At 41.0% G+C, this 23,488-nt stretch overlaps 1 protein-coding gene across 1 annotated transcript in view; it reads right to left on the reverse strand.

Moving 5' to 3' along the window:
- Positions 1–23,488, reverse strand: part of LOC110370027 (uncharacterized) — a 99,937-nt gene that overhangs the window by 34,575 nt on the left and 41,874 nt on the right. Inside the window, exons 31-73 of the mRNA XM_049839294.2 lie at positions 23,263–23,463; positions 22,810–23,100; positions 21,551–22,708; positions 21,131–21,466; positions 19,668–20,924; positions 19,270–19,575; positions 18,532–18,846; positions 18,103–18,420; positions 17,699–18,010; positions 17,307–17,618; positions 16,918–17,229; positions 16,519–16,833; positions 16,101–16,415; positions 15,693–16,019; positions 15,299–15,610; positions 14,774–15,094; positions 14,363–14,677; positions 13,951–14,274; positions 13,519–13,839; positions 12,844–13,176; positions 12,323–12,622; positions 11,906–12,232; positions 10,873–11,811; positions 9,847–10,788; positions 9,447–9,755; positions 9,054–9,368; positions 8,660–8,974; positions 7,520–7,840; positions 7,135–7,449; positions 6,720–7,049; positions 6,315–6,623; positions 5,778–6,080; positions 5,065–5,703; positions 4,667–4,978; positions 4,255–4,587; positions 3,492–4,100; positions 2,786–3,412; positions 2,395–2,709; positions 1,990–2,316; positions 1,604–1,903; positions 1,212–1,517; positions 481–1,119; positions 51–365 (exon numbers count right to left, since the gene is read on the reverse strand). Of these exons, the coding sequence (XP_049695251.2) occupies positions 51–365; positions 481–1,119; positions 1,212–1,517; positions 1,604–1,903; positions 1,990–2,316; positions 2,395–2,709; positions 2,786–3,412; positions 3,492–4,100; positions 4,255–4,587; positions 4,667–4,978; positions 5,065–5,703; positions 5,778–6,080; positions 6,315–6,623; positions 6,720–7,049; positions 7,135–7,449; positions 7,520–7,840; positions 8,660–8,974; positions 9,054–9,368; positions 9,447–9,755; positions 9,847–10,788; positions 10,873–11,811; positions 11,906–12,232; positions 12,323–12,622; positions 12,844–13,176; positions 13,519–13,839; positions 13,951–14,274; positions 14,363–14,677; positions 14,774–15,094; positions 15,299–15,610; positions 15,693–16,019; positions 16,101–16,415; positions 16,519–16,833; positions 16,918–17,229; positions 17,307–17,618; positions 17,699–18,010; positions 18,103–18,420; positions 18,532–18,846; positions 19,270–19,575; positions 19,668–20,924; positions 21,131–21,466; positions 21,551–22,708; positions 22,810–23,100; positions 23,263–23,463 (17,748 nt within the window). The remainder of the gene's footprint in view (positions 1–50; positions 366–480; positions 1,120–1,211; positions 1,518–1,603; positions 1,904–1,989; positions 2,317–2,394; positions 2,710–2,785; positions 3,413–3,491; positions 4,101–4,254; positions 4,588–4,666; positions 4,979–5,064; positions 5,704–5,777; positions 6,081–6,314; positions 6,624–6,719; positions 7,050–7,134; positions 7,450–7,519; positions 7,841–8,659; positions 8,975–9,053; positions 9,369–9,446; positions 9,756–9,846; positions 10,789–10,872; positions 11,812–11,905; positions 12,233–12,322; positions 12,623–12,843; positions 13,177–13,518; positions 13,840–13,950; positions 14,275–14,362; positions 14,678–14,773; positions 15,095–15,298; positions 15,611–15,692; positions 16,020–16,100; positions 16,416–16,518; positions 16,834–16,917; positions 17,230–17,306; positions 17,619–17,698; positions 18,011–18,102; positions 18,421–18,531; positions 18,847–19,269; positions 19,576–19,667; positions 20,925–21,130; positions 21,467–21,550; positions 22,709–22,809; positions 23,101–23,262; positions 23,464–23,488) is intronic.

The following is a 23,488-nucleotide window of genomic DNA, read 5'->3' on the forward strand; positions in this document are numbered from 1 at the left end:
AAGTGCCAAAATTACTAGTGTAATACACTTTTCAAACAAAAATTACTTACTTGTCACTACGTAACAACTGGAGAAAGGATCACCAGTGTATCTATTTTTACAAGTGCATATGGGGCTATGATTGATCACTCTACAATCTGTGTTACGTCCACACGGTCCTGGGCATGGAGAGATACATTTTTGACTTTGACAGATTTTATCTGCGGGGCATTCAGCACTCACGACACATTCTGGTCTACAGTTCGGCGGCGAGCCACGATATTCTGGCAAACATGAGCACGTACTTTGGCCATTTGATACTCTACATTGGCTATTTGGACCACAAGGAGATGGTTGGCATGGGGTGGCAGGTTCCTCTTCATATACTAAAAAGTAAAAACAATTATATCGTCTATGTGTCAAGAAAGCGTGGACCGCTACACGGTCATGATTGTTTTATGACAGATCAGATACACACAATGAAAATTATATTTTACTTACATTTGTAGATACATTGTGTGAAAGGGTCACCAACATATCCTTGTCGACATGTACATAGTGGCGAATGATTGACTACTTGACAATCGGCATTAACAGCGCATGTGCCTGGACACGGGTCTATACACTTATTTCTTGTACATGCTTTGTTACTAGGACAATCAGAGTTTACCATGCATTCCGGATGACACGCTTCATATGGATTGCCAAAGTATCCAGTAACACAAACGCATGCGCCAGCTCCGGCGTGTTCCCTACATTCTGCGTTCGAGCCACAAGGTGATGGTGTGCAGGGCGATATCGGTTCAAACTGTGCCACAGCTGTTGGGGTACACTGCACCGCCGCGTCACCTGTGTAGCCTTCAGCACAAATACAAATAGCCGTATGACTAATCACTTTGCACTCAGCGTTTATACCACATGCTTGTATGCAAGGGTTTTGGCACTTTTTATTAATGCAAGCCATTTGCGGAGCGCATTCACTGTTTGCGACACATTCTGGGCGACAATTTGGTGGGTCACCAATAAATTCCGGCAAGCATTGGCACGAAGGAATCTGATCACCGGTAAGATGACAAATAGAATTAGACCCACAGGGTGATGGTACACATGGATTCACTGGTTCGGGCGGTGAGGCAACAGCTTAAAGAAGAAAATTTCAGTTTAATGCAAATCATCATATAAGTAAGTATCTAATCAAAATTTAATTAAGTAGTTAAGAATTGACCACTTACGAATAACAGTACATCTTGTGAACGGATCCCCAGTCATCCCTGATGGGCACGAACAAATAGGGTTGTGGTTGACTACTTGACATTTGGATCCTACACCACATGTTCCTTGACAAGGATTTATACATTTTTGGTTGCTGCAGGCTTTATCAAGAGGACAATCAGAACTTGCAACACATTCAGGACGGCACGAAGGTGGTGCTCCTCGGAACCCAAGCAAACAAGAGCAGACTGCTTGTTCATTAAACTCTCTACATTGACTATGAGGACCACATGGACTAGGTTGACAAGGATTGGAAGAAATCATTTCTGAAAATTAATATGAAAATAAACATCAGTAGGTAATATAATCGAGAGGAATCTATTTTTCGTACTTTATGTTAAAACTTTGTTACCTCTGACAGGGCTGCACTGAATAAATGCATTGCCAGTAGTTCTAGCAGGACATGTGCAAACTGCCATATGATTTACTACTTCACAGTTTGCGTTAGTGCCACATGTATTAATACATGGGTTTACACATCGATTTCTAACACAAGCCTTATCCTGTGGACATTCAGAACTTATGGTGCATTCAGGCCTGCATTCAAAGTATGGATCACCGTGATATTCCGGTATGCAAGTGCATACTCCATCGGAACAAAGAGCGTTTGGTCCGCAAGGAGAGGGGCTACATAAATCTGTAACGACTGGTTCTGAAAACAAGAATTAAATTCATAGTTTAATAAATAATAAAATACAAAACTGTACAGTATTTTTACAACAAATAAATATTTCGTACCTGTATTTGGTTTTAATGAACAACTTTGGAAAGGATCACCACTATACCCATCGAAGCAAGTGCAAATAGATACATGGCTCTGTACTCTACAATTAGCGTTTACTCCGCATGAACCAGGGCAGGGGTCGACACATCTCTCATTAATGCAAGCTAGCTCATTAGAACAATCCGTATTAATAGTGCATTCCGGACGACAATTTGGTGGACTGCCCATATATTGGGGTAAACAGGAGCATGATGGTGATCCTCCTATATCTCGACACTGAGAGAATGGTCCACATGGTGATGGCAGGCAGGGATTTGTAGCAATAGGAACGACATCCATAACTAAAACAAAATAATTAATATGAAAAAAACATACAATAGAGTTATAGCCACATCAGAAAAGGTTAACAATGAAAATACCTGGTGCTCTGTAACATCTGCTAAAAGGATCACCAGTATACAGAGTGCGACACGAGCATATTGGACTGTGATTAATGACCTTGCATTCAGTATTTACACCGCAAACGCCTTCGCAAGGATTTTTGCACTTTTGTTGAATGCAAGCTTGTTGTTGATTACAATCTGAGCTTACAACACATTCAGGTCTACAAGCAGGCGGTGTCCCCATATATTCAGTCTGGCAGGTGCACACAGCTTGACTATTGGATATTTTGCAAATGCTGTTTGGTCCACATGGTGATGGTGTACATGGATCTTTGGGCACAACTGAAATTTCTGAAATAGGCAAAATAGAATTATTAATATTGGTAGAAGAGTGATACACTTAGTATTTCTAATGGCGTAGACTTACGTAATGTTTCTTCGAAACAGCGTTGGTATGGACTTCCTGTCAGGCCAGGCAGGCAAACACACGTTGGAGTATGATTCACGACATTACATACGGCATTTTGACCACATATGTTATTGCATGGATTTTTACACTTATTCTGTACACATGCCAAATTTGTAGAACAATCTGAATTTACAACGCACTCGGGGCGGCATCCTTCATAAGGATTTCCGATATAATCTGGTAGACACACACATGCGCCAGCGTTGCCTTGCTCTTTGCAAATAGCGTTTGAACCGCAGGGTGATGGTGAACAAGGTGCAAGAGGAACATCCATTATTTGACACCCTATGAATGCGTCTCCAGTATATCCTGGGGCGCATAAGCATTGAGGAGAGTGGCTGACTACCCGACACTCGGCTGCCAAGCCGCAAGAGCCGGGACAAGGATCTTGACATTTCTTATTAATACAAGCCATATTATTTGGACATTCAGAGTTAGCAATACATTCTGGGCGGCAGTTAGGTGGATTTCCAATAAAATCGCCTTGACATGCACACGATGGTGATCCACCTACTTCTCTGCATACTGAGTTCGGACCACAAGGTGAAGGTTCACATGGATTTACATAAGGCTGTTGTGGAATATCTGTAAATGAATTAAAATCTGTATAATTAAATGTACCATTGAAAAATTTTACGTTTGATTGCAAAAGAATAAAAATTACCTTCGAAGATACATCTAGTAAATGGATCCCCTGTGTATCCTGTAGGGCATGAGCATATAGGATTATGATTTATAACTTGGCATTGAGCCCCTGACCCACAATTTCCTTTACAAGGATCTATGCATCGTTGATTAGAACAAGCTCGGTTTAGCGCGCATTCTGCACTCGACGTACACTCTGGCCTGCATGAAGGTGGTGCGCCCATATATCCAGATAAACATGAGCATATGGCCTGTCCGTTCACTTCACGACATTGGCTGTTAGGACCACATGGCGATGGATTACAAGGCTTTATGTTCTCGACTACCCGTACCGGTCGACATTCAAGGAAGGCATTTCCGGAAAATCCTTTGGGACAAGTACACATGGGCACGTGGTTGAATACATTGCATAAAGCATCCTTGCCACAAGTATTTATACAAGGGTCTATGCATTTGTTTCTTGCACAAGCTTTATTTTGAGGGCAGTCCGTACTCATTAGGCACTCTGGTCGACAGCCGTAATATGGGTCACCTTGATATTCAGGTAGACATGTACATATTCCATCGTTACATAAAGCATTCGCACCACAAGGTGATGGATTGCATAAATCCTGCTCCAAAGGAGTTTCTGTAAAAAACATAAACGGTGAATGAAAAATTAATGGTTTTTATGTCAATTCATGTTGCATACAATTGACTACATAATTAAACTAATATCAAAACCTAAACTAACAAACACTTGATTGGGTTTAAAAAAACTGTTTCAGTAAAACCATAATTACCATCATCGTCAGGCATTGGAAGGCAATGAGTAAACGGATCTCCAGAGTAGCGTTCAGCACAACTACATTGAGCAACGTGATTAAACACGGTACATTGAGCATTTACACCACATGCTCCAGGACAGGGATCCCGACACTTTTCGTTAATACAAGCCTGAATGCTGGGGCATTCAGAATTTATTGTGCACTCAGGTCTGCAGTTTGGTGGACTACCGATATAGCCAGGGAAACAAGCACATGAGGGAGCATTGCCAATGTTTCGGCACTCCGCATATAAACCACATGGTGCTGATAAACATGGATCTTGAGGTACGTCCGAAGGTGGCTGTGATACTGAAAAAAAGTAAGCATATAATAAAATTGCTTACAAATTATTTAACTTGAATTTCTAATGTGGAAATCAATAACTTACTTTTTATTGGATAACATTTTGTAAATGGATTTCCAGTAAGACCTTGTTTACACACACATATAGGGCTGTGATTGATCACATTACAATTAGCATTTTCTCCGCATGTATTTTGGCACGGATTGACGCATTTCTGATTTACACAAGCCAAATGGGATTGACATTCAGAGCTCACTACACATTCAGGACGGCAGTTTGGAGGTGCACCCATGAAATCCGGTAGACAAGAGCATGCCGCCTGTCCCTTAACTTCCCTGCATTGACTGTTTGCTCCACACGGAGAGGGACTGCATGGATTAGTTTCGACTACTACTGCTGCAAATATAAAAATAACAACAGTTTACTTTTTGTTGTAATTTGAATGATTAAATAAATAATTTTCTCAATAAATAGGTACTTACACTCTTGCATGATATTGCAATGGCTGAATGGATTTCCTGTGTATCCTTGTTGGCAGATACATGTCGGGATATGGTTATGTACTTGACATAAGGCATTTGGGCCACAGGTTCCTGGACAGGGATCTATACACTTCATTCTAGAACAAGCTCTGTTAAGGGGACAGTCAGAATTCACTACACATTCTGGTCGACAACCTTCATAAGGATTGCCTGAATAGCCATCTTGACATTGACATGATCCAACACCTCTTTGTTCTTTGCATATGGCATTAGAGCCGCACGGGTTAGGATTACAGGGTGTTAAATTTTCTTTCTGATCCATGATAGGTATAGGACTACAGTATGTAAATGGATCGCCCGTGTAACCAGATTGACATAAACACATTGGAGCGTGACTTACGACTCTGCATTCAGAATTAGAACCGCATGCGCCTATACATGGGTCTGTACATTTTTGATTAATACAAGCCAAATTATAATCACATTCACTATTGCTAATGCATTCGGGTCTACAGTTTGGAGGTGTTCCCTTATAGCTCGGTAAACAAGCACAAATGGGGCTTTCTCCACTTATTCTGCAAACTGCATGGGGTCCACAAGGTGATGGTTCACATGGATTTACCTGTACTTCTACTGCAACTAAAAAGATAAAATAAAGAAAATTAGCTCATATCGGTGTTTTAATAAAAATCGGGAATAAAGCGTATATTTACCTATAACTGTACACCTTACAAAAGGATCCCCGGTAAACGATGGTGGGCATGTACAAATTGGATTGTGATTGATAACATCACAAACTGCAGCCGTTCCGCATGCTCCAATACAAGGGTTTATGCATTTTTGGTTGTTACAAGCTTCTTTTAGAGGGCATTCGAGACTAACAACGCATTCTGGCCGACATGTTGGTGGACTTCCTCGATACCCGGGTACGCAGGAACATACTGCTTGTCCATTTGATTGCTGACAACGACTGTTGGGCCCGCAAGGTGACGGATTGCATGGGTTGGTGATTGAAACTGGAACACAGAAGTTGAATATTTATAAAATTATACACAATTATAAATCTTGTGCTAAATTTATGAAATACTAGCTGATCCCGAACTTCGTATCGTTTAAACCTCTACAAACATTTTAAACCAAAAAAATCAAATCGGTCCAGCTATTCTCGAGTTTTAGTCAGACTAACGAACAGAATTTAATTTTACCCCTATATATAAGGTTAAAAAAATATATACTTTATAAATGTTTACCTGCTGATGGTCTACACTCCACAAAAGCATTGCCACTCATGCCTTTGGGACATGAGCACATTGGCACGTGGTTCATAACGTCACATAATGCATTAATTCCGCAGGTTCCAATACAAGGATTGACACATTTGTTTCGTAAACAACCTTTATCAAGAGGGCAATCTGTATTATAAACGCATTCTGGTCGGCAGCCAAGATTAGGATCACCGTGATAGCCAGCCACACATGAACATGCACCATTATTGCAGACAGTATTCGGTCCACAAGGATTAGGATGGCAAGGATCACTAGGAATAGCCACAGGTTCATCTAAAAATAAAATGGTTATTCTGAATCCTGTTCGATGATTTAAGACTAACAACATCTTTATAGATACAATTTAAATGGGATGTGAGTATTTTTTACCTTCGACGGGCTTTGGAGTGCATTGCCTAAATGGATCTCCAGTGAAACCATCTGGGCAAAGGCATACCGGAACATGGTTATTAACAAAACATGTTGCATATAGACCGCAGGAACCTTCGCAAGGGTTTCGGCATTTTTCAGCTTCACAAGCTCGGTCACTTGGACAGTCGGAATGAACGACGCACTCAGGTTTACAGTATGGAGGAGAGCCCACATAGGAAGGTAAGCAGGAACATGAAGCTATTCCGTTATTATCTCGACATTCAGCGTATGAACCACATGGAGACGGAACACAGGGATCTAAGGGTGCAGCTACGCTAGGTGACGTTTCTAAAAAATAAAATAAGTGCAATTATCTCGAAGATAAAAATAAATCATAAAGGACATACAATAAAGGAATGTTTTTGCAACTTACGCATGATTATACTACACATTGTGAATGCATTTCCAGAGTAACCCGAACGACAAGTACACACAGGACTGTGATTAATTACTTTGCATTCAGTATTTTGTCCACACGGCTTAGGACAAGGATTTATGCATCGCTGATTAACGCAGGCCCGGTTAGACTTGCACTCAGAGTTCATCATACACTCTGGCTTACAGTTTGGTGGTGTACCCAAATAATTTGGTAGGCATGAACAAACAGGCTGATTATTTACTTCTTTACAAATAGCGTTTATTCCACAGGGCGACGGGTTACAAACGTTTACAACTGAAATGTCGTTTTCTGAAAAGGTTCATTCATTTTAATTGTGATCATAACTGATATTTATCCGAAATTGATTATTAATATTTACCTCTTATGGGGTGACAAATTGATAATGGAGTCCCAGTGTATCCAGGCTTGCAGTTACATATCGGTTTATGGTTTGTGACATAACAGTCTGCGTTATACCCACATATTCCCGGACATGGATCTACACATTTATTTCTGCTGCATGCCAAAACCAAGGGACAGTCTGAATCAGCTAAACACTCAGGCCTACAACCTTGGTAAGGGTCACCAAAATAATCAGGCAAACACGAGCACGATCCAGCATTTCCTTGTACTTTACATTCGGCATTTGCACCACAAGGGGATGGTTCACATGGATTTAGATATTCGACCTTTGGTGGAGCTGAAATATTTTCAAATAAAATAAATTCACTTACCGATAACCAAGTCAGTCACCGTTGAAGCACTTCCTTGTTCCGAAGCATTAGTTGAAGCTTTCTGGGCCTGGCGACGCTTAGTGACCTCCTTATCCGGTTGCAGCGTCACTATCTCAAGCAGCACCGTCCAAAAGCGGCCGTCATGGCGGACAGCCTAAGCTTTACTGTAAGTGCTATGTTATCTCCGCGTGCTCCGTCAAGCATGAGGCATTAATTATATCACATTAACAGTTATTTTATAAGTTAGGTTTGTCCCTCCTGAAAGCGATTTATTTATCTATTTTGTCTTGATGTCCGTCCCTACCGACCTGGTCCGAGGCTTATGTTGAAAGCATTTTGCATAGGCGCCGTATCGATGCAATACCTTTGAACCAAATGGCGGGCATGGTCACCAGACAGTCCCAAAGTAAGAACATCTATACAGACCCATGTACATTAGTAACCGTGTGAGGCGTGAACGCTAAGTAAAATATCTCATATGACAAGCACGTCATTTAAAGCATGAACAAAAATATCACGCTTTGCTAAGCTGAGGGGTTATATGCATCTCGAATGGTTGGTACTCAGCTGTCAGTTTTACTAGAGCATTATTTTACAAAATATCCGTTAACCTTAATCTTAAAAAAATAATGATAAAAAAATTACCTACCAACATCCACATAATTTTTACAATTGATTTTGACCATAATATGAGATTTTTAATATGAAGTTTCTCTAGTATAGTAAAACGATTATTCAAAAAATTACAAATAAAGTACAAGTATTTTTATTGATTTTACTGTTACCTTTTGACTGTGAACAGCCCTGGAAGGGATCACCCTCAAGGCCTGGTTCACAGGCGCAGATCGCACGATGATCGACCACAGAACAAATTGCTCGTGGGCCACAGGCTTGTTCGCACGGATCCTTACATTTCTGCGCTACACAAGCTAAAGCTGCTGGACATTCTGCGCTTATGGTGCATTCTGGGCGACAGTTTGGTGGAGCTCCTATAAAACCAGGCTGACAACTACACGCAGGTGTGTCTCCAGAGTTCAGACAAATTGAATTCGGACCGCATGGCGATGACTCACATGGGTTAATTGGTTCTGGTGGTGGGGCTACAAAAACGACAGTCATTAACATTTTCAAAAAACCGTTAATTTTACGCTATTTTAAATATTAGTTAAAATATAATACCTGGTTTTGGATAACAATAGGAGAAAGGATCTCCAGTATATTCTTCATTACATGTACAAATTGGTGAGTGCGCAATGACTTGGCAACGAGCTCCGCGACCGCAAGCTCCTTCACAAGGATCGCGGCAGCGACGATCAATACAGGCTAGTTGTAATTTGCATTCAGCGCTCACGAGGCACTCCGGCCGACAAGAAGGAGGCGATCCAACGTGTCCTGCCTTGCAAGAACAAGCCGCAGCACCATTTTTACTCACTGTACATTCACTATACGGGCCACACGGAGAGGGAGAACATGGTGATACTTGTATGGTAATATCTGTAATAATCACATCGTTTTTATTAGTCATTTTGTGCGTAAAAAGAATCGTTAGGCGAAAACCAAACATTTTATTACCTTTTTGTATATCTGAACAAAGGGTGAATGGATCTCCTGAGGTAGCAGGAGGGCAGGTGCAGGAAGGTATATGGTTATTGACTGAACAAATTGCATTCGTTCCGCAAGCACCTGGGCATGGATCAACACATTTGCCTCTTTGACACGTACGAGTTGGAGAACATTCACCGTTGGTACTACATTCGAGTCGACAACCAGTATAAGCATCTCCGAAATATCCAGGTGCGCATGAGCAGGCGCCGCCATTACAAATTGCATTACTACCGCATGGAGACGGATTGCAAGGATCGGGTGAAGTCGTTGGTATGTCTGTAAAAAACAAATGACACTAGAGCCTTCATTTCTGACTACCTAATAAATTAGAATGAGTTTATATGAGTACTCTAGATTTTTTACGTACCTATCACTTCAACACATTGGATAAATGGATCACCAGAGTAACCGGTAGGGCAACTACAAATAGGTATATGATCGTGTACGCGACATTCAGCTCTGAAACCACAGGAACCTTCACATGGATTTCTACATCTCTCAGCAATACATGCTTGGTGCGACTGACAATCTGTATTGACAAGGCACTCTGGATGGCAGTTTGGTGGAGCACCTAGATATCCTTGAATGCATGAGCACGATGGACTGTTGTTAATCGGGCGACATTCACTGTATGCTCCACAAGGATTTGGTTGACATGGATGAATTGGCTGATCTACTTCGTTGTCAACCTTCGCTATTTCAATGCACTTTATAAATGGGTCTCCAGTCATACCCGCTGGACAACTACATAAAGGACTGTGATTAATAACTTGACAATGAGATCCTATGCCACATGTTCCTCTGCAAGGGTCAGCACATTTTAATCGATGGCAAGCACGATCTGATGGGCACTCGCTGCTATCAGTACATTCTGGTCTACAATCAGGAGGTGCACCTCGATAGTCTGGAAGGCATTCGCAAGAAGCAAGTCCACCATTTTCCCTACAAATACTATTGGGACCACAAGGAGACGGCTGACATGGTTTAATAATTTCTATAGGTTGTTCTTTTATGCATTGGTCAAATGGATTTCCAGTATATCCTTTGATGCATGCGCAACTTGGAACGTGGTTAATAACGTTACATTCTGCATTTCTACCACAAATGCCTGGACAGGGGTCTACGCATTTATTTCTTATGCATGATTTATCAGCAGGGCAGTCGGAGCTCAGGACACATTCTGGACGGCAACCATCATAGGGATTTCCTTGATATCCTTCCAGGCATGAACATGATCCAGCACCGTCTCGTTGGCTACAAACTGCATTTGCTCCACATGGCGATGGATCACAGGGTTGAACAGTATTTTCTGGAAAAAAAGAACATATTATTTATATGATCATAAAAAAGAGTTTTCCTTTAGTCACCACATCAAGTAAAACTATCAACATACCCTCTTCAGGAACACATTGCATGAATGGATTGCCTGTAAACCTTTCTCGGCAGCTACATGAAACCGTGTGGCTCACTACGATGCAGTCAGCATTTACTCCGCAAGATCCAGGGCATGGATCAATGCATTTATTCTTTATACATGCTTGATTGGAAGGGCAATCAGGATTAATAACACACTCTGGTCTGCAATTTGGCGGCTGTCCAATGTAGTTTTCGATACATCTGCAATTTGCCTTTCCATTTCTTTCCATACATTGTGAATTAGGACCACACGGAGTTGGATTACATGCATCCACTGGTTCTACTTTTGGATCTACAATATCATAACAGCTTTTGAATGGATCTCCTGTTTGTCCCGAATTGCAGCTACAAATTGGGCTGTGATTTATAACTTCACAGCGCGCAGATATTCCACACGCATTAATACACGGATTGATGCACTTTTGATTAACGCAAGCTTTGGTAGAAGGACATTCGGAACTAACAACGCATTCCGGTCGACAGGCTGGTGGCGAGCCTTGGAACCCTTCGAGACAAGCACATATAGCAGCGTTATCGACGTTTTTACAAATACTGTTAGGTCCACATGGCGATGGATGACAAGGATCTCTTGGCCTTGGTTTTTCTTGTTCCATTCGGCGGCAATGTGTGAATGGGTTCCCGGTGTATTCTGTCATACAGGAGCATGTGGGAATATGATTTATAACGTCACATTTAGCATTCTGTCCACATGTGCCCGGACATGGATCACGGCATTTGTTTCTGAAACATGCCTTATCCCTCGGACATTCTTGACTTCCCGTGCATTCCGGTCTGCAACTTTCATAAGGATTACCACTGTAGTCAGCTAAACAAGTGCAGAATCCGTTATCGCATACAGCATTTGCACCACATGGGGATGGATTGCAGGGATCCAAAGGCGCAGGTGTCGTAGAATCTAAAAATGAAAAAAAAAAACAAGTTAAACGTTATAAAATATAGAAGCACGTTACAAAATATGAACCCCAAAACAGATAGTATTCTTTTTTTACCTTCAAGGATAGGCAAACATCTTGCAAAAGGATCGCCAGTATATCCTTCATTGCATACACAAACTGCTACATGGTTTAAAACATGACATGATGCATCCACTCCGCACGATCCTGGACACGGATCTTCACACTTTTGACGAACACAGGCAAGTGATGCCGGACATTCGGCATTAATGGTACATTCTGGCCGACAAGAAGGCGGGGAGCCCACATAGCCAGGTAAACATGAGCAAGCTGGTCCACTTGCTAATAACTGACAACGTGAATTAGGACCACACGGCGAAGGAGTACAAGATGGAGGCCTTTCAGTTGTGGTGGATGGAATTCCTAAAAAGAAAGATAAAAGGCTTGTAGATATGCATTCTATTATTCAGTGTGCTGTAAAAACAGACCTACTTTAAGTTATCTCAAACATACCATAACATTGTGTGAAAGGATCACCAGTCATGCCTAATGGGCAAGTGCAAATAGGACTATGGTTCTTCACTATACAGTGTGCTCTTAAACCGCAGGAATGTGGGCAAGGATCATCACATTTCTGATTGATGCAAGCCTTAGATGTGTCACATTCGCTATTTACAATACACTGAGGTCGACATGACGGCGGTGATCCAATGTAATTCGGCAGACACGAACATACTGCTTGCATGTTCACTTGTCTGCACTGACTGTTTGGACCACAAGGTGTAGGTTCACATGGATTTTGCGGAGGAGTAGCTAAAAACAAAAGTATGATTAGTTTTGGTTACGCTTTGATTACAAAAACAGTGTGTATCAGTTTTACGTAATTTTAAATATTTGATTTACCAAACCAGGTGTAAGGGAGGGGAAACAATGTATATCAATTTGCCAATTACAGCTAATGTTAATCAGCCTATATTATCTGTGGGTGTACATATTCAAGTTACGAAGTTATTCAATTTAAAAAAGCCACTTACGTGATACGGTTATTTCTTTACACTGGAAGAAAGGATCACCAGTATATCCTCTCGGACATGTACAAACAGGAATATGGTTTTCAACGGTACATTGCGCTAACTGGCCACAAGTTCTTGGGCAGGGGTCTATACACTTGAATCGTGTGCATGCCAAGTTTGGTGTGCAATCGTCGTTACTCTCACATTCTCTGCGACATCCGTTCGTACTGTATGGATCACCTTCGTAACCCTCGGAGCAGACACAAGCCCCTGCACCATTGTATTCTCGGCATTCAGCGTTAGGTCCACAAGGCGATGGCGTACAGGGACTTGAGGTTGGAGTCATTTCGGTTGCTAAAATGTACAGGAAGATAAAATGGCTTAACGTTACGTTTATTCAGTAGTTTAGTTCTCTAATGTTTGAATATGATTACATATCTATACTAACATACAATGGGATACAAAAGTTCTCTTAAAACTCGTAGGGCGGTAAAATAGTCCCATATAAAAAATCATCAAATAACGATGTTTTTAAACCGTAATATTATTTTTTGGCTTACCGCGAAATAAAATAAAAACAATAGTCATTCTTATACCAGCGCTGCATAAAATAAACGAAGTAATTCCCTCGGCACGCGGGTGAAACCGTATGGAACAGCTAGTCTAACATATTTATGACTTTTTAAGCTTACTTACATGATATTACAATTTGAATACAATTTCTCGTAGCGTCACCAGTAAAGCCTTGTTGACAAGAGCACACTGGTTTGTGATTAATAGTCAAACAAAGAGCATTAACTCCACATGCTCCTTGACACGGGTCTTTACAACGCTCATTAATACAAGCTGTGTTACTAGGACATTCAGGATCTATAGTACATTCTGGTCTACAGTTTGGCACTCTGCCAATGTAATTTGTTAAACAGGAACAAGCAGCCTGATCTCCAATAACACGACATTCGGAATTAGGCCCGCAAGGGGAAGGCACGCATGGATTGGTTGAGGGGGGCACATCACCTAAAAGATAATATAACAATAAGAATAATTTAGTGAACAAAAACAATACATCAATGGCAATATTAATTGCCAGTTAAGTGTAGAATGTGTATTTTTCATGCTATAACTTACGCTCTATTAATTTGCACTGTGTAAACGGATCTCCTGTGTATCCAGGACTGCATGTACAAATAGGATTATGTGTAATAACTTGGCACCGAGCGTTAACGCCGCAAGAATCTTGGCATGGATCTTTGCATTTCTTTTTAATGCATGCTTTATCTTGCGGACATTCAGAACTGACGATACACTCAGGGCGGCAGGAAGGTGGAGTGCCAATGTAGTCACTTTCACATGTACAAACACTGTGTCCATTTATCACACGACATAAGCTGTTAGGACCACATGGTGACGGTTGACAAGGGTCCAAAGGAATCTTAGAACTTTCTGTAACAACTGAAAGAAAAATAATATGTCGCATGTAACAAAGTCAGTAATATGTAGTTATAGTGAGTGAATATTTTATGAAAAAACTACAACTTACTTTCTATTTCACATCTGACAAGTGGGTTACCATTGTAACCTGTCAGGCAAGTACATGTCGGAGAATGATTTACAGTTCGGCATTCCGCATTAATACCACAAGCTCCCGGGCAAGGATCTTTACACCTATTATTTGAACAGGCTTTGTTACGATCACAATCAGAATTAGATACGCACTCTGGGCGACACCCTGTGTAGGGATCACCAAAGTATTCTGGCAGACACGAGCACGAGCCAACGCCGTTTCGTTCTTTGCATAATGCATTGGCGCCACAAGGGGATGGACTGCATGGATTGGGTGGCGGCTCTGGGTGTTCTGAAATTAATAAAGGCATGTTTTCATACTACAGTTAAAAAGCCACAAAATTTTACAGCCAAAGCGCTTAATAGCGCTTTACTCCCGATAACTTACGTTCAAAAGGTGAACAACCGCTGAAAGGGTCACCTGTATATCCCAATAAACAGCTACAAAGTGCTACATGATTCGCTACAGAACATTCCGCGTTAAAACCACAAGAGCCAGGACACGGATCCACACACTTTTCATTTTGGCATGCAAGATTACCAGGACACTCAGCGTTGATAGAACATTCAGGTCTACAATTTGGTGCAACACCAATATAGTTCGGCAAGCATGAACATGCAGGCGCTTCGCTCACTACTTTACATTGAGAGTATGGACCGCATGGTGAAGGAACACATGGATTTCCTTTAGGCGCGTCTAAGATAGTTTCTAAGAAAGAAAGAAAATAAGACAGATTTAGAAAAAAACAGAATACAGGAAACAAAGAAACATTCAAGGTAGAAAATATATACATGAAAAGTGATCAAGAAACGAAAAAATATTTTTCTTTTCAAATTATAAAATTTTAGAGGGATCAAAATCAATAAACAATTTCAATTTGTTGGATTTTTATTATTGTAGTCGTATTCTTACTTTGCTCCAAACGACAAGTAACGAATGGATCCCCAGTAAATCCGGCTCTACATGTACAGATCGGATTATGATTTATTACTTGACATCTTGCATTGAGACCACACGTTCCCGGGCACGGGTCTCTACATTTTTGTTTTATACATGCTTGGTGTTGAGGACAATCCGTGCTTATAATGCACTCTGGTCTACAAGTAGGCGGTGAGCCCACATACCCTTCCCGACATGAACATACTCCATGATCATCTACTACCTTACAATTGCTGTAAGGCCCACAAGGTGACGGTATGCATGGATTGAAATCTGCAATTGGAGCTAAAATAAAATATTTTTTATTAGTCTGATTCAAAGTAGTAAGTAAAATATTTAATTTAAATTTTGATATCCATATACTAACGCTTTCTTTGAGGATGACAAGATACGACTGGATTACCGTCATAACCATCAATACAGAGACAAACTGGTGTATGATGTGCCACGGTACACTGGGCATTTATCCCGCACGCACCCTGACATATGTCTACACATTTATTGTTAGAACAAGCTTTATCGTATGGGCAATCATTATTTGTGACACATTCAGGTCTACAACCCAAATATGGATCTCCAAAATATTCTGGCGTACATGTACAGGCCCCCACTGAATTCCTTTCAGTACACACTGCATTTGGACCGCAAGGTGACGGGTTACATGGGTTTGTCTCGTCTTCACTTGGTATTGTTACTACAAATAAAATCATTTATTTAAGTTGTGAATGAAATACAGATGCAACAAAAACAAGAGCTTTCCGTTAACTAGACTTACCAATAAAATAGCAACCACTAAATGGGTCTCCCGTATAGCTTTCGCGACAATGACAAATTGCTTTATGATTAATGACAACACATTCTGCGTTTGAACCACAGGACCCTTCGCATGGATTTACGCATTTTTCACGAATACAAGCTAGGTTGCTTGGACATTCTTCATCGTATATACATTCGGGGCGACAATTTGGTGCTCTTCCTATATAACCAGCTAGACAAGAGCAAGCTGGGGTTTCTCCTATTAACCTACATTGTGAATTTGGCCCACAGGGTGACGGTATGCATGGATTTCCAGAAGGCTTCGGTTCCGGTCCTAAAATTTATTTCGTCGTTTTAATGCATAGAGTAACAAAATATAGGAACATAATTTTACGTGAGGTAGATGTTAATACTTCTATTAATAATGCTGAACTTACTTTTTTCAAAGGTACAATGCACGAATGGATCTCCGGCGTAGTTCGGAGGACAACTACATAGTGCATTATGATTAACTACAGTGCATTTTGCGTTATTTCCGCACGCTCCGATACATGGATCGACACATTTCTGATTGATGCAAGCTTTATTAGGCATACATTCACTGCTGACCATACATTCAGGCCGACAAAAAGGCGGTGAACCAAAATATTGTTCTTGGCATGAACATATTGCATGCCCACTGGTGACACGGCATATGCTGTACGGCCCACAAGGTGATGGTAGGCACGGATCAATTGGGATGTCGTTTTGGCCTAAAATAACCATTAAATTTAAATTATTTTTTAAATCTTTTAAGTAATGCACGTTGACAACAGAATAGGTACAAAAAATCTTACGTAAATAACAAGATGTAAACGGATTTCCTTCATAGCCTGGCAGGCACGCACAAGCGGGAGCATGATTGTTTACGCGGCATTCAGCATTCATTCCACACACTCCAGGGCAAGGGTCTTTACATTTATTGTTAATGCAAGCCCTATCTTTGGGACAGTCTGAATTTAATACACATTCTGGACGACATTCCACATATGGATCTCCGTAGTAATCCGGAAGGCAAGTGCATGATCCTACTCCATTTCTTTCTTTGCAAATAGCGTTCGCCCCACATGGTGATCGTGAACACGGACTTTCAACTGTAGGTTCAATGGCTAAAAGTTTATGAATTTATAATTATTGCAGTGTCTTTTATACGTTATATACATATTTTTTTACTTTAGAAACTTACTTGGTATAGGGGAACATCCCGAAAATGGGTCGCCGGTATAACCTTGGTCACATGTACACACAGGTATATGTTTGACAACAGCGCAACTCGCGTGGTACCCGCAAGATCCTGGGCAAGGGTCACTGCATTTTTGAGAAATGCATGCCAAGTTACCCGGGCATTCAACGTTAATCATACATTCTGGTCTGCAGTTAGGAGGACGCCCAACATAATTTTCAAAGCATGAACATACTGCTAGACCATTGACGTCCTTGCATTGCGAATGTGGACCACATGGATTAGGTAAACAATTATTTATTGGTTCCATTTGTTCTGTAAAAATGTTTCAATTATATGTTTGCTTTATTCCTACAAATATCCAATGTAATTTACATATAATCCGTAATACTTACTGTCTTCAAAGAAACATCTAACGAAGGGATCGCCTGTATATCCGTTATGACAGCTACAAATTGGATTATGATTCACAACTTGACACTGAGCGTCAATACCGCACATACCAGGACACGGATCCTGGCATTTTTGATTAATACATGCTTTGTCTGGTCGGCAATCAGAACTGACAATACATTCTGGCCTACAATTTGGTGGAGAACCAACGCATAGGTCAAGGCATGTACAAACAGCATGCCGATTAAATACGCGACATTTACTGTAGGGCCCACAAGGTGAGGGATTGCACGGATCCGAAGGTTCTGGTATAGCTAGATTGTAGAGAAGAAAATAGACAGATAAGTATAATAGTACGAAACACAGAAAAACAGATACAAAGAAAGATCAAGAAAGAAAGTCTTACATGAAACAGGAGTACATGCATGAAGAGGATTTCCTCTATATCCAGGCAAGCAGTAACATGAGGGTGCATGGTTGGCAACTCTACATTCGGTATTCTGTCCACAGGCTCCAGAGCACGGGTCCACGCATTTATTATTGAAACAAGATCTATCTCTGGGACAATCAGTGTTCATCACGCATTCTGGACGACATCCACGATATGGATCACCATAAAATTCATCTACACATGTACAAGAACCAGCACCATTCCTTTCACGACAAATGGCATTAGGTCCACAAGGTGATGGATTGCAAGGTTGATGAAGTACATCTTTCGAAACTGCAAAATGTTTATACATAAAACATGCTATCTTACATAACTTACTAAAGAAAACCATGCGCTGTAATAGTGCAGTAAACCATTCATGCATAATATAATACTATTACTTACTTGTTATAGGGTTACAGCCAGCAAATGGATCACCCGAAAAACCTTCGTCGCAGGAGCAAACTGGTTGATGATTTTGTACTATGCAACGCGCGTTGAAGCCACAAGACCCAACACACGGGTTGACACAGTTGCCACCCAGACAGGCAAGTGCCAAGGGACAGTCCTGGTTGATGACGCATTGCGGACGACAAGATGGCGGCGCTCCTAAGGTTCCCGGTTCGCAAGAACAGACTGCACGACCGGCTTCGTTCCGGCATGAAGAATGTGGTCCACATGGAGATGGCAAGCATGGATCTGGTGCTGGATGAATAATACCTGCAAATAAACAAATTAGATTTTATATTCAAGCCACTGCAATCTGAATCTATCAAGGCAAAACAACAAGAAACGAAAAAAAAAAATATTATCACACTTCACACAAATCTATAAAGATTGTGTTGGTAACTACATATTTCTTGGAAAAAAAATTATCAAACTTTATATGAACGATATATTACTCCTAGGAGTTGATCGATGCAACTATCTAATATATAAGATCGAAAAGCGGAAAGCTGTTCCCTGAGGATGGCTGTACAGGAAGTTTAACTTAATAAAAACTCAATAAATAGCAATGATAAATCATATTATGAAGATTTTTTAGTGTAAGGGTAATTGCTGACATTGCAATTTAGTTGAGCTATGTATACAGTGTGTAAAATATTTTGTTTGGAATATAAACATAATATTTTGATAACTCACTTTCTCTGTAGCATCTGATAAATGGATCTCCTTCTGGTAAGTTTTCTGGACAAGTGCAAATAGGGTTGTGCCCTACAACATGGCAGCGTGCGTCTAAGCCGCAGCTATGTTGACAAGGATCTTTGCACTTGTTACCGAGGCAAGCTTTGTTTGTTGGGCAATCCGAGCTGACCGAACACTCAGGGCGGCAGGCAGGTGGGGCTCCCAGGTAGCCAGCACGACAGGAGCAAGCGGCGCGGTCGTTCACCACATGACATTCACTGTTGGCTCCGCAGGGAGATGGCTCGCAAGGTTTGAAATTCGTTGCTATAATAGTTTAAACGTTATGTAATTTTTTTTTATATTCAATAACAGACATATTATATACAGACATATTAATTCTATAATTTTATACATACGTGGAGTTGATTTCCGACGGCATGAAGAGAATGGCTCGCCTTCGTAACCATTGAAACATGTGCAGACTGGAATGTGATTAGTGACCGAACATTCTGCGTTAACGCCACATAAGTCTTTGCACGGATCTCGGCAGTGATTTGACAGGCAAGCAAGATGATTTGGACAGTCGGAGTTTATTGTACATTCTGGCCTACAGCCACCTGCATACGGGTTGCCAATATTGGGAGGTATGCATGAGCATCGAGCTACATCGTTAACCACCGTGCATATTGTATTATCTCCACAAGGTGATGGGTTACATGGCGACTGTGTGTCACCCTTGGCTGTAACACATCCTACAAATGCGTCGCCTTTATATCCATCGAGACAGCTACAGAGTGGGGTATGATTGATGACATTACATTTCGCATTGTTCCCACATGCGCCTAGGCATGGGTCCGCACATTTTTCATTGATACAGGCTTTGTTAGATGGACATTCCTGATTTATGACACACTCTGGTCTGCAGAAGGGCGGAGTGCCTGAATAATTCGGGCGGCAGGAGCATACCGGATGATTAGATTTAATTTCACATACAGAGTTGGGGCCACATGGTGATGGTACACATGGATTTTTATCAACAGGCAATGGATCTATGGCATCTGCGCAAGCCACAAACGGGTCTCCAGTTTGTCCAGGGCTACAGCTGCATATTGGATTATGATTTACTACTATACAATCTGCATTCACACCACAACTACCTTGGCATGGGTTAGAGCACCGTTGATTTACACAAGTCTCTGTTTGAGAACAGTCTGAATTACTGACACATTCTGGTTGACACATCGGTGCTATCCCTCTATGTCCTGGTAAGCATGAACATACAGCAAATCCAGACGACGATACAAGACAACGGCTGAATGCTCCACAGGGCGACGGATCACATGTAGACAACGAGGGTGGTCCTACAACGGCAGTTTGGCATCGCACATAAGGATCACCTGTGTTTCCGGTCGGACAGTAACAAACCGCGTGATGGTTCACGGTTTTGCATAAGGCTCCAATTCCACATATATCCTTGCAAGGGCTTTCGCATTTATTATTCAAACACGCCAATTCTGGTGAGCAGTCGCTGTTGACGACGCATTCAGGACGACATGACATATATGGGTTTCCATAAAAGTTGGGCAAACATTTGCAGGTGAGAGCACCGTTCCTGTCTTCACATACTGCATTAGCACCACACCGTACATTATCGCAAGTTTCAATTAAAACAGCTGTAAAAAAAGACAATGTCTTAAAATATAAGTAAATAGAAGATGCGTAAGAAGTAGCCGATACAAGGTTTCTATAAATTAGATTCGATTAGTTTTGATACGAACGGTAGTTTTTTGACATATGACTCGTATAATAAACGTCATGCATTTTCGTATATTATGATAGGAATGGAACTAGGCATACATTAATCTCATTTGATACTTACGATTTGTTATTAGTTTACAGTGTTCATATGGATTTCCTTCGAATCCTTCAGCACAGTGACAAATAGGGTCATGGTAGTAAACTGAACATAAAGCGTTGACACCGCAGGAACCTGGGCAGGGGTCTGTACATTTATTCCTCAAACAGGCTTTATTGAAGGCGCAATCCGAATTAAACATACATTCTGGTCTGCAAGCCGGGTTGTTGGCAGCATTCGGCCCAACACAAGCATCACAAATTACAAATTGATTTCCATAGGTATCGCATGGAGAATTGTGGTCACAGTCATTTGGTGAACAGGGTGGAATTGTGGTATTATCAGACCCAATAATGATTGCTGAAATGAAAAACAAAATTGTATAAGTAAATATAGTCATAACTGAATTTATATATATATAATTTTTTATTTAATAAAACTTACGGCGATAAAGACATTGAGTCAATGGATCACCAATATATCCATCTGGACACAGGCAAGACACCGTATGTTCTGTGCACAAGCACACTGCGCCAATTCCACACACGTTGTTAAATGTACATGGATCTGTACACTTTTTATTGATACACGCTTCGTTTGATGAGCAATCCGAATTCATTGTACATTGAGGTTTGCATTCTACGCTTGGGTCTCCAAAGAAGTCCGGAGGACAGAAACATAAAGCTTTGTCACCGACGTCTTGACAAATAGCGTTTAAACCACATTGAGCAGTGTTACAAGGTTTTTTGGAATTAGATTTTTGATCTCCTGGTGGTAAGCAACTCATCAGAGGATTACCAACAAATCCATCTTCACAAATACAAACTGGTCGGTGCGATTCAACTCGACATTTTGCATTCATTCCACAGGCCCCGGGACAAGGGTCTCGACAGGCGTATCCTATGCAAGCTCTATTTAATTTACATTCGTCATCTACTTCACATTCTCGAGAGTGACATCCATCAACACCGTAAGCATCACCTAAACTACCCTCGGGACACAAGCACAACGCTTGTCCTTCATAATTCACTTGGCAAATAGCTTGTGGTCCGCATGGATTCGGTGTACAAGGACTTCTTTGAGGTTGGCAGCCAACATGAGGATCTCCCGTGAATCCAGTCTTACAGAAACACATTTCCATATTGCCGCTTACATAGCAATCTGCGTTAGGTCCACATGGACCTGGTTGGCAAAGCACATCGGGTGGCAGGTAACCTTGTCTGTTGCAAGACTTGTAAGGATTTCCAATTGCGTTTTCGGGACAGTAACAAGGCGGCGATCTATTCGGATCGCATCGAGCACCGACACCGCATGTATTTGGTTCACAAGGATTGCGAGATTCCACGCAGCCTCTGATTGTATTAGGGCTTTCGATATACCCTGGAGAACATGTGCATTTTGCAAACCCGTTTGATTGTATTGTACATTGTGTATTAGGTCCACAAGGTGATGGATTGCATGGATTATTCGGTAGCCGACATGGTTGGCGTGGGGGATCACCTTCATAATTCGGTAGACAGAAACAAGCGGGTTTGTTGTCAATTAGTCTGCACCCAGAGAATGGTCCACATGGATTTGGTTCACATTCGTTGCCTTCAGGAACTGAAATTAATAATTTAGAATTCAGTAGTTCTTACATTATAATTAAATAAGTAAAAGCTACAGTATTCATTAAAGCGTAGATATACATTCAGAAAACTTACTGCAATTTTTGAAAGGATTTCCTGTTAATCCCTTAGGACAAAAGCAAATTGGATTGCCATTATCAATTTCACACATTGCATTTGTTCCACAAGGATTTGGAATACATGGATTAGATGGTGGTTCACACCCATGCTGGGGGTTCCCAGTGTAACCAGGCAGACATTTACACGACGCGCGATGATTTAAGACGTCACAAACAGCGTTAGTACCACATCGACACGGAGATCCACATTTTCCATTAATACAAGCTTCTGAATTTGCGCATTCATTATCAGAACGACATCCTTGCACTAAAAAAGAGAAAGATAACAAGTTATTACTTTCCTTCTTACTTTAGGGTATGACATCTAAATCATTTTATTTTTATGTAAGAAAAAAGACAAATTCATTTAAATACCGAATATAAACTTTTTACTATAAAAAATCAAATTAAATCTAGAAAATACCCTTACCTTGGAAACATTCTAAGAATGGGTTCCCAGTAAATCCAGCTGAACATTTGCATTCAATGCCATGATTTGATGGTAAGCATTCTGCGTTATCTCCGCATTTGTTCACAGCACAAGGATTAATGCAAACTCTGTTTAATCGATCACAAAGCAGTTCTGGAGGACAATCCTCATCATACTGACAAACTGAACCTGAAGGTATTACTAAAATAACAACAAATGTATGATA

Source organism: Helicoverpa armigera, chromosome 9 (genome assembly GCF_030705265.1).
Source record: "Helicoverpa armigera isolate CAAS_96S chromosome 9, ASM3070526v1, whole genome shotgun sequence".
Lineage (NCBI taxonomy): Eukaryota > Metazoa > Arthropoda > Insecta > Lepidoptera > Noctuidae > Helicoverpa > Helicoverpa armigera.